This window comes from Nerophis ophidion, linkage group LG06 (genome assembly GCF_033978795.1).
Source record: "Nerophis ophidion isolate RoL-2023_Sa linkage group LG06, RoL_Noph_v1.0, whole genome shotgun sequence".
In the NCBI taxonomy this organism is placed as follows: Eukaryota; Metazoa; Chordata; class Actinopteri; order Syngnathiformes; family Syngnathidae; genus Nerophis; species Nerophis ophidion.
In genome coordinates, this window is record NC_084616.1 from 31,748,318 (window position 1) to 31,760,446 (window position 12,129).

Genomic DNA, 12,129 nt, shown 5'->3' on the forward strand with positions numbered 1-12,129 from the left:
CAAGGACACAACGGCAATGACTACGATGGCGGAAGCGGGAATCAAACCTGCAACCCTCAAGTTGCTGGCACGGCCACTCTACCAACCAAGCTATGCCGCCCCACTGAGCTTGTTCCACCATTTAACTGCTAAAACTAAAATACATTTCTATTTTATATTTGTTCTTACTTTACCTATTTTAAAATTTAATATCTCCCGTAAAAAGTTTTTTCCTCTTAATTTAAATAACCTAAGAATACAAGCTGGTAGGCTGTTGTTCTTTACTCAAAATGATAATTTCCATTGTTTTTAAAAATACAATATCTGAAAAATTTTAACACATTAGAACTAGAGATGTCCGATAATGGCTTTTTTGCCAATTTTCGATATTCCGATACTGTCCAACTCTTAACTACTGATTCCGATATCAACCAATACCAATATATACAGTCGTGGAATTAACACATTATCATGCGTAATTTTGTTGTGATGCCTCGCTGGATGCATTAAACAATGTAACACAGTTTTCCAAAATAAATCAATTCAAGTTATGGGAAAACAACATGGCACTGCCATTTTTATTATTGAAGTCACAAATTGCATTCTTTGTTTTAACAGCAGCTTGGAATTTGGGACATGGTCTCCCTGAGAAAGCATGAGGAGGTTGAGGTGGGCAGGGTGGGGGGGGGGGGGGGGGGTGAGGTGGTAGTGAGAGAGGGGGGGCTAAAGGGTTCTGTTTATTTGTTCTGTTGTGTTTATGTTGTATTACGGTGCGGATGTTCTCCCAAAATGTGTTTGTCGTTCCTGTTTGGTGTGGGTTCACAGTGTGGTGCATATTTGTAACTATGTTTAAATTGTTTATATGGCCACCCTCGGTATGACCTATATGTCTGTTGACCAAGTATGCGTGCATTCACTTGTGTGTGTGAAAAACCGTAGATATTATGTGATTGGGCAGGCACGCAAAGGCAGTGCCTTAAAGCTTTATTGGCACTTCTCCCTACGTCCGTGTACCACTCCATACAACGCGTTTTAAAAAGTCATAAATTTTACTTTTTGAAACCGATACCGATAATTTCCGATTTTACATTTTAAAGCATTTATCGGTCGATAATATCGTCAGTCCGATATTATCGGACTAATATCGTCAGTCCCATATTATCGGACATCTCTAATTAGAACTTATAAATAATCTCTAATTAAAACTTATAAATAATGGATTGATGGGTTCATTGTAGCACACTTTGTGTATTATTCTGATTAGTCTTTTTTGAAGTGGTTTTATGTTACACTTTGTGTTCACTTTTCTCTTTTTCAACAGAAACATTTTGGGGCAATTCGGTGACACATAACCACATGTTCGAAGCAGAAGACGTAAAAACGCCAGATTTGTCAGATATGTCATTTGTACATTTGTCACCCTTGCCCTAGAGCAGGGGTCGGGAACCTTTTTGGCTGAGAGAGCCATGAAAGCCAAATATTTCAAAATGTATTTCCGTCAGAGCCATATAATATTATTTAACACTGAATACAACTAAATTTGTGCATTTTTAAGTAAGACCAACATTTTTAGAGTATAATAAGTCTCTTATTATTTTTATTAACATTGTTATTCTGAAGCTAACCAATAATAAATCAAATGTCATGTCTGTTGATCATGTTTTTGTTTGGCCATGTGCTGTTGGTCCTTTGGACTTTTTAAGTTCCTGTTTTTTCCATTCCCTTGTCTTGTTTCCTTGGTTACTCATTTTGTCCACCTGTCTCTGGTGGACAAAATGCCCGCTCACCTGCTTCCCGAGCACTAATCAGAGGCAGTATTTAAGCTTGTCTTTGCCAGTCAGTCGCCCTGGCGTCAATGTGATCTTTTCTTGCTCTGTGCTGACTTGTTTCATGCCTTGCCATAGTTTTGTGCTTCATGCCATGCGAAGTAAGTTTTGTTTGATTTATGTTCATAGTCTGTTTATGCGTTAGCTTTGTTCCTGAGCCCAAGTTGTGCCTCCACTGTGAGCGATTTTTGTTTGTATCTTTTTTTAGTCTAAACTAAATCATGTTTTTACCTAAATGCCATGTCCCGAGTAGTCCGTCTGCCTTCCTGGGAGAACGACCCTGCAGCAAGCTGTGACCCCCCCATTGTGACATAAAATACTTCTTACCATTAATGCGACTTCTTGAACAGGTGCGGTAGATAACGGATGGATGGATTTAAATGCATGAGAATGTTTTATATTTTGCACGTTATTTTTAGCACTGTGATTACCAGCAAAATTATTCATAATTATCGCGTTAAGCAATGTCAGCTAAGATTTATCTGAGAGCCAGATGCAGTCATCAAAAGAGCCACATCTGGCTCTAGAGCCATAGATTCCCTACCCCTGCCCTAGAGAATACAACTGAAAAAAAAAATATATGAAAAAAGTAGGAATTTGAATGGAACACCAAATTAAAAACTAAAGTTACAGCAGTTCCGATATTATTTATTGTTCTGCGATGTAAGAATGAAAAATGTAAGTCAAAGAAGAAAACTAGTAGAACCCTTTGAGTATTGTACATGTGGACTAGGTGTAAAATGCCTGTCATGTGTGCAAAGCTTTGACAGAACACACAAGAGTGCTCTGGGTCAGATTTAACAGGTCCAAACCCCCCCCCCCCCTCAAAATAGGGTCACAGAAAGGGCATGAAGGCTGAACGCTGGGCCAGACTGAGAAAGGGAAGTTTTGCTGCAGTAACACAAGCTCTGTGTTTTTCTTACACATAAATAATTGTGCAAACAATTTCAAGTGGGAGGCCACCGGCTACGGAAAGCAAAGGCATGCAGCCGGACACAACACGGAATATGAATGGAAAAGGTGCATGTTGAATATTCTATCAGTTTTGAGAAGATAAGATGGGATGAGGAGACAGCGTGTTAGCAGATACTGCAGGTCTTAGTTTCACAGTGACCGTCTTGCTGCCGAACAGATCAGCTTTCTGATGATTGAACTTCCTTTCTGGGTCACCTTAAGGTTTGAAGCATTAATCTAATCAAGTTTCTGTATAGTGACCAGGGGCTTCAAAGTGAAGCGGTGGGGGGTGGGGGTGTGTGGTCGGGGGTGGGGCGGAGGCGTGTTTAGGGCGGGGGGCGTGGTTCAACTATTTATTTTATAAATAAAAGAAATAGTTGAATTTCCGACGGCACCTATCAAATACACAGTAATAAAAACACAGTTGTTCTACTAACTGTACTGTGCTTGCTGGTTACTAAAAAACAACAACAACACTTACCTTTCACTATTTGGGTAACCTTTGTTCTGCCATTTGCGTATTGGAGAGCGATCTCCTAATACATATCCATATATCACGGATTTGTTGGAGACATCCGCAAATGAGAACGGGATGTTGCTTCCAGCGATCAGCATATAGCCATCTTTGTCTCAGCATAAATTACACCATCGGGTCTCCATTTTGCGAGGTGGCTCATAATACTGTGTTGTTAACGATGCTGCGCTGCGGACACTTTGTGCTTCGCTGACCGTTCATGGCTGAGTATATCCGTTCGGCTGCCGTGTTCATTGGAGAAGTCTGTTCTACAAAATTTACAGGCAACATACGCCTTCCCCTTCGAACTCTCCTGGATTAACTGAAATTCATTTTTCCAATCGTTCTGGAACTTGCAAGCCTATTTCTTCATTTTGCTCGTCGACGGTGTAATATATTGGGTTGGAGTCAATAACCAGGCGACGTGATGAAGTTACGTCTCTTTACTGTGGGCTTCAGAACAGACTCCCTAATGCATGTTCCTTGACTGCACTTAGATGTAGAATATATGTAGAATATATTAACATTGTATTCTATTCTATGTACAGTAGATGTCCTATTTAAGAGGGTCACAACATTGCTGAGTCAGGTTCTCATGGAGCTGGAGGGGGATTGGCCTCCAGCTCCGCCTGAATTTCGGGAGATTTTTGGGAGAAAATTTGTCCCGGGAGGTTTTCGGGAGAGGCACTGAATTTCGGGAGTGTCCCAGAAAATCTGGGAGGGTTGGCAAGTATGTTCTACCTCAACACCCAAATCATGTTTGAGTTTGTAATACACAAAAACAATGCGATAGGACAACAATCTGTACTCACTGAAAAACATGAACAATCAAATTATAGTATCTGTAAAGTGTCAGCCCACATGTTATGTTTTGATTGTACACAGCTAGCTCAACCGTGCATGTACTGTAGTTGAAATAACGTGAGTGTATCATGACCAATATTAAGGTAACTCACTCGATGTACAGTTGCTTGTTTTGTCCAGCTGGTTAGGGACGTTTTTCATGTTGACAGGGTAAGCAATCCATTTATGTCGAAATAGTGTGGCTCCAAGCTCCACATTTACACTGTCAAAGTCACGCCAACCTAATTCTCTCGGCTTCTGCCTGCCACACAGTTTCACTCTACCTTTGTGCAGTTCATCTTCCATATATTCAGCTTCAAAACAAGGTAGTGAATCCTCATTTGTCAAAAATCATTGTCCATTATCTGTTGAGATCCGCTTTTCGGTTCTCCACATATTTTTTTGTTTATTGTTCCACTTGTTGTATCACTCAGTTGTTTCACCGGCTTAGTTCTTGTTTGGTCCGTTTCCATGGTTTCTCATTGAGTTTCACCTGCTACTCACGGTCGTGCACACCTGTCCTCACTAATCACCTGCCTTATATATTCCTGCCTCTTTTGTTGTTTGGCCTGGGACCCAAGTTTGTTTTCACACAACGGTACGTCTGCATTTCTGGTTTGCTTACACGCAACTAGTTTCTTCTGATCATTCCTATATGTTTATTCATGCTAGCTTTCAGGCTATGCCCTTGTATTATTCCAGCTCTCACACTGAAGAATTGTTTTTCCCTTTTGTGTGCATTCATGCCAGTTTAGTTTGTCTGTTTGTATATCCTAGCTTTCATGCTAGCGTCCTTTGTTTGTTCTTTTATACTGGCTGCAGTATTTTGGTTCTCCAGGACCTTTTGTTAAATAAATCATTAGTTCATACCTTTTACTGTGTTGTAATTTGACGCATCCATGAGGGGACAACATTGGCACTACAATGCCACACAGGCGTAACATTATCAAGTCTGCAATGATTCTTTTTTTTTTAAACTTGTGCTTGCATTCTGAAGCAGGAACACACATTTGTTGTCAGAAGTCGGAAGTACTATGGAAACGGAAACAAATGCGCCGAGGAAATTTGTTCCGAAAATAACTAAAAAACCCAAAATTACGTAAGAACGTGTCTATTACTACATTATATTTATACCTGTGGTGTGTATAGAAAACTTTTGAGAAGAGTTTTGTAATAGTTTCAGAGGGCTTTGAAGGCTACAACGGTGACTCACATTAACCGCATCTTCCAAGCAATTTTTAATCTTCAGTCCAATCTTCCATCCATTTTCTACCGCTTGTCCCTTTCGCGGTTGCGGTGGGTCGCTGAAGCCTATCTCAGCTGCATTCGGGCGGAAGGCGGGGTACACCCTGGACAAGTCGCCACCTTATCACAGGGCCAACACAGGTAGATAGACATTCACACTCACAGTCACACAGTAGGGCCAATTTTGAGTTTTTAATCTTTTATAGCCTACAAAATAAAAAGACGTGTGTTCTTGTCCCTCCTAATGATTGTGAAATATCCAAAAAAGTGCAGTTTCCCTTTAAGTGACTAATGACAGATTACGGCTACTTTATATTAACTTAAAAAAATAAAATAAGGTTATTGCAAGTATTCTAAAAAGCTGATTCTAACCAAATCTATTAATTATTAGTTTTGTGCAATCAAACATATCAAGTAGGTATAGGTGTGGTAATGTTGGATGACAATATGAAGCTCTTCAGGAATCTTGTGTATGGGCACCCAGAATTCGGTGCTGCGCCCCTGAGAGTGGAATGTGCCAAAAGATGTGTCTCAAGACCTTTGTGCATGTACAATTTTAATTAAGGACCCACCTTTGTTGTGAGCTTCCAGTTGTGACAAGGAATTGACAGCCACCTTACACAAGGAGCAGTAAAGCAGCTTCTTTGCTTTGTCTTCCTCCGTCTCTGGGCCGGGTGGGCTGCCCGTGGCCCCTGACACCGGGGGCTGCTCTGAGTTGGGGAGGCTGCAGTCTGGCGAGGAGGAAGGGCTGGACGTGGCCAGGAGGGTGCACAAGGATGGGGAATCCATTGGTGGGGTAGGTGGTGTGGTGAGAGGGGGCAAAGGTCCTGGGGCCAGCAGGGGCCCGTTTACCGGTGACAGATCCTGTGTTTCATCTGCAAAGAGACCCAAATAAGTAAGTAGTGTTCATAAGTCAGTAATGATCAATCGGCCACAGATTAGCATTGGCCGATACATGATTGCCAATAATAATAATAATTTAAAATGCCGATCACAAACGACAATTCTCTCTGGCTAATATTGTATTCATTTTTAGTCCCCTGGCTGCAAGCTCACAAGCGGTCTTGTGGTTAGTATCCCCCCTGAGACTGGAAGGTCGTGAGCAGGGGCGTCACTAGACCTAATACTGTACTGGGGCACAAATAATTCATGTGAGCGTGCAAAGCGCGTAAGCAAAAACATTTTTAGCACTTATTTATCATAAAAAATACATAAATACTGCTTTAAACTAGGAAATCATATCAGATTATGTTGTATAGATCTTTGATTAACCACCTGAAATTAACTAATGCATTTGACCAACTTGTGCACTTTTTTACTCCAGACTTCTAAACTGCTACTGGTAAAAGCAAAAAAGAAGAGCAATGAATCTTTTCAAAATATATATTGCAGTAATCATCTGCATTTTTAACATCTACAAAAGTAAAACAAAAAATAAAGCACCCCTACATCTCTGGGTTCTTTTATATTATTTAATTTCCATTTATGGAATCCACATCGAGAGGAGCCAGATGAGGTGGCTCGGGCATTTGGTCAGGATGCCACCCGAACGCCTCCCTACGGAGGTGTTTAGGGCACGTCTAACCGGTAGGAGGCCACAGGGAAGACCCAGGACACATTGGGAAGACTATGTCTCCCAGCTGGCCTGGGAATGCCTCGGGATCCCCCGGGAAGAGCTAGACGAAGTGGCTGGGGAGAGGGAAGTCTGGGCTTCCCTGCTTAGGCTGCTGCCCCTGCGACCCGACCTCGGATAAGCGGAAGAAGATAGATGGATGGATGGATGGATGGAAATATGGCTAATCCTATTTAGGATACACAAAACTATAAAATATACACAATACAATAAAGCCACAGTAGTAGAATAAATGAACAACTGTTGTGTGTCTGTTCAGGGAATAATTTTCTGAGAAGTAAACTGTAACGTCTCGTTTTCATTTTTGCAAAGTGGTCAATCACTCTGGACAGACATGGAAATATTACAGTAACTGTTATACAGTTGACCAGTGGTTCCCAACTGCTGGGTCGTGACATAAAAGTGGATTGTGTGTCATTTTCAGTGAGTCGCTGTCAGATGTGTGCACGAAAAAAAGAAAAAGTTTAGGGAGAAAAAAATCAAACTGTGGCAACAAAACCAGATATTTTTAGCCATTTTTCTAGTGACTATTAGTGAGTATTTTAGCAAAGGGCAGACCGACTAACAAGCTGGAGGAGGACTCAGAACAGACATGGAAATATATTTAAAAAAAATCTAAATGGGGCAACAAAACCCGATATTTTCAGCCATCTTTCTGAAAACAAATACAGAAATGTTACTATTTTTTCTGGAAACAAAACCAGATGCTTTAGCTGTAGCCATTTTTCTGGTGACAAAACAAGATTATTTTAGTCAAAGTCACACCGATTAACAAAACAAGTCTACTGTGCTATTTTTCTGTGAAATAAACTTGAATGATTTAAAATTTGGCTCACGACTTGATGATATGGAAAAATGTTTTTCTTCCTGAAGATAAACCATTTGAGAAGCACTCAACTCACACATGCTGACTCCAAATCATCATTGATGCAGAACCAGCAGACAATAACCAACATTTTGTTTCATGTTCATTGGAAATTCCCCCGACAGCTCGTACAGAAAAAATGAATATGTTTGTCTTGATACAAGGAATAACGTTAGCTAACTTAGCATCAACTTATGACAATGATGTTGCCTAGCTAGCTAGGACTTCACTTAAATCTCTCATTCCTCGCTGCTTCTTCCCTGCTTCGGGCGAATAACTTTCTGATATCCATCTAGGAGTTACAGTTTGAGTCAAATCAAAATAATATAATTGACAAATTGTTGTTGGCTAACGTTAACTACCTCAGCAGTGATTCGCATCCCCTCTCTCAACTGAAATCTCGATCCACATGTTACCATACTAAGTAGTATGTGCGCTGTTGTCTATGTTATGTAGACTTAAAACTCTGAAACGTTTTTTTTTTTTTATTGGTGAAATTTTTACTGGGGCACGTGCTCTGCAGTGCCCCAGTGAAATCTGTCTGGCAACGCCACTGGTCGTGAGTTCCAACCCCGGCCGAGTCATACCAAAGACTATAAAAATGGGACCCATTACCTCCCTGCTTGGCACTCAGCAAGAGGGGTTGGAATTGGTGGTTAAATCACCAAAATGATTCCCGAGGATGGCTACCACTGTTGCTCACTGCTCCCCTCACCTCCAAGCGGGTGGAACAAGGGGATGGGTCAAATACAGAGGGTAATTTCACCACACCTAGTGTGTGTGTGACTATCATTGGTTCTTTTAACTTTAACTTTTAACATGCATCTTCTGCTATTGCCATTTCTAATATAAAGTAGCGTACGGTTCTAAATTATATCTGTCAGTAAACTCCATTGAAGCGCTAAAAACTACAACATGGCTGATGGCGAAAAGACGCATTCGAAGTGGAGGCCCGTAAAAAAGACCGCCCACAAAACTGCACATCCTGATGAGAAGGTCAGAAAGTGGCTTTAAGATGGTCCATAAAACATATTTCACGCACATTGTTTCCTCAAGAACCCCCATTACATGTTATCTACACCACAAAAAAGTGTTTTAAATGTAGAAAAAAATAATATGACCACTTTAAACAACACCAAGTCCTTAGTAAAGTTTAAGAAGTGTGGATGGAACCATTTTGCAGCAGAAAGTAAGCAGATAAAAACATGAAATAAACAAATAGATTCATAAGAGTTAGAGCAGGGGTGTCAAACGTACGGCCCGCGGGCCGGATCAGGCCCGTGAACAGGTTTTATCCGGCCCGAGGGGTGAGTTTGCTAAGTATATAAATTAACCTGAAATTTTTGAATGAAAGAAACAGCTCTTCTACATCTATCTACTGGATGTTGCTATAGCAATTCTTTGTATCTCTGTAGAATGTAGATGATGGTACATATGTACAAAATAAACCACATGATGTTAGTACATCAATCCACAAAAATGATCAAACTACATACATGGCATACTGTAATTTGATTTTAATATTTTTTTATCTATATTGATTGAAAATGAACACCATTGGGTTGACTGATGAACATTATCACATCATTCATTCAGAAAATATAAATAACGACAAATAAAGATAGAATATTACTAACTGCAACATGTAAGTGTAAAAAAACAACAACATTATGATTTGTACATTTTCAAAATGTGCTTCTTCTATTTTTAAACACAGAAAACAATCTGAAGGTGTCTTTATTTTTAAATTTTACCAGTCCGGCCCACTTGGGAGTAGATTTTTCTCCATGTGGCCCCCGATGTAAAATGAGTTTGACACCCCTGAGCTAGGGGATAATTTTACATCAAATGTTGGTGTGTCAGCATTGTAGCAGCCAGAAGTAAACGACATGTAAGAGGGAGGATCGATCCATATATCGGTGGTGTCGACCTAAAGGGTTGTATCAGTATTTGATCGATACTAATTGTTTTTGTCAAGGGCAGCACAGTGGTACAGGGGTTAGTGCATGTGCCTCACAATACGAAGGTCCTGAGTAGTCCTGGCTTCAATACCTTGCTTGGGATCTTTCTGTGTGGAGTTTGCATGTTCTCCCCGTGACTGCGTGGGTTCCCTCTGGGTACTCCGGCTTCCTCCCACTTCCAAAGATATGCACCTGGGGATAGGTTGATTGGCAACACTAAATTGGCCCTAGTGTGTGAATGTGAGTGTGAATGTTGTTTGTCTATCTGTGTTGGCCCTGCAATGAGGTGACGATTTGTCCAGGGTGTACTCCGCCTTCCGCCCGAATGAAGCTGAGATAGGCTCCAGCGACCCCCCGCGACCTCAAAAGGGACAAGCGGTAGAAAATGGATGTATGGATGTTTTTGTCAATGTTTACAAATCCAGAGAACATAACGCTAGACACAGGGGGACTTTAAAGGCAGAAATAACATCAATGAGTAATAAGTAGTCCTTTTTTTTCATTTTGTTTAGTTATTGAGCACAATTGACTTTGACTTGCCCAAACAAATGTATGTCAGGATCAGAATCAGAATAGTTTTTATTGCCATTGTTTGAGAACGGGTTCACAAACTAGGAATTTTTCTTGGTGCAATTTTGCAACATAACACACAAATAACACATGACAGGTAATAAAATGAGCTGTAACTGAGCTAAATAAATGTATAAAAAAATAAATGTAATAAAAATAAGGAACTTGTATAAATATTGTGTTGATATTGTTAAACTGTCAATGGCACTCACCATAAATAAACTGAAACATTTACAGTTAATACATGAGATCGGTAATGGTATCAGCAGATCTCACTCATGGATGATGGGTATTTGAATCAGCAACATAAATCCCTTATAGGAACATCCATTGTCAGTAAAGATAAAAAAAGTCAACATCAAGTGTCTCACTGTGGTATGAATGTGTTTGAATGTGGTGAAGCGAGTGTCAAGAGAAACCACATTAATAACCATGTGGAGATCTCAAAAACAGCACAAAACGCTTGCAGGTGGATGTAAAACCTGCAAACCTGCACATGCCAGAAGTGATGAAAAATAGTTTATTTGAATTTCAATTTGACATCAAAATGACAAGCATACATATTTCCAGTCTGCACGGGGATGGGTCAAAGATGTTTTTTGTTTTTTTAATTTAATTGAAAAGTTTAGTCGCGGTACAAAGCCCCACGACCGCTGCTCTTTGCTTTGCTGCAGCTAAGGCATGGCACACGCTTTGACACGGGGCAGGGCAGGAAGTGCAAAGAAAACGTAATGAAGTGAGATGTCCCTTGACTCAGTGTTTCCCGTCTCTGTAGTCAACATTTCTTCCTGTCTTTTTCTGCTTTTCTATGGATGTTTACTCAAATAAAATGTGTAAACTTAGAGATCTATACACATGTTTCTGATCAGCCTACGCCATGCCTGTGGTATTCTTGGGTGTTGTCTGAATAATACGCCCTAAATCTGGGTGAGTTACTCAGCTCTCCACCCCCAATGAGGAGGGACCATTAACTCCACTGGAAAGAGTGCCAAATGCAGCACCGTGGTAAACTCTCCAACAAACTAGATTGTGGCATTAAAAAAGATATATGTGGCAAGAAAACAGCTTGTGATTTAAACTGCTTAATTGCTTTTTCGAGATTCCTACATGTTTTGTCATGACATCGAGGCCACAGTGTGCTGATATATTTATCCCCCGTGGGATCGTTTTGGAGTTATGTAAAAGGAAACTACATTTACAGTTTGATGACATCACATCTGATGAACACGCCATAGTGAGAGCTTTCCATTCCGCTGTTTTCCAACATTGCAATCTTCTCCCTTTCCGTACAGGTTTAGAGGTTTCCAGCTGTAGAGCTGCTGGCTGAAGTGTGTTGTCAAACAGATGTTAGTTCTCACTTGGTTTTGGTAGAAATGGAGCCCTCTCATCTGTCCAATTCTCCGAGGCCAGTTGACAGCCTTTGCATGGCAAATATGTGCTGGCTGCTTGCAGACCGCTGCCTACAAACTCACGCACATTCTAAACTCGATTTACACATGCACGCACACACCCAAATCCAGAATCCATAAAATGTGATTTTAATTAAAGCTGGGAGGAACAATGACGACAAAGGAGACATGGAACTGTGCCATAACAAACCATCACATCCGGTCATAGCAGGATGTCTCCTAACTCTTTGAACGAGGTCATCTAGAGGCTAAACTCTTTTTGGCAACACTCAGAGAAGTCCTTTTTTGTCATTGTCAGTGGCTCTGATCTTTACGCCGCGGATTAACTCA

At 40.6% G+C, this 12,129-nt stretch overlaps 1 protein-coding gene across 6 annotated transcripts in view; it reads right to left on the reverse strand.

Annotated features, from left to right (window-relative positions):
- Positions 1-12,129, reverse strand: part of znf385a (zinc finger protein 385A) — a 186,801-nt gene that overhangs the window by 13,756 nt on the left and 160,916 nt on the right. For all 6 annotated transcript variants that reach the window (XM_061903394.1, XM_061903391.1, XM_061903389.1 and 3 more), the window contains one exon: positions 5,934-6,236. In XM_061903394.1, coding sequence (XP_061759378.1) covers positions 5,934-6,236 — 303 coding nt within the window. The remainder of the gene's footprint in view (positions 1-5,933; positions 6,237-12,129) is intronic.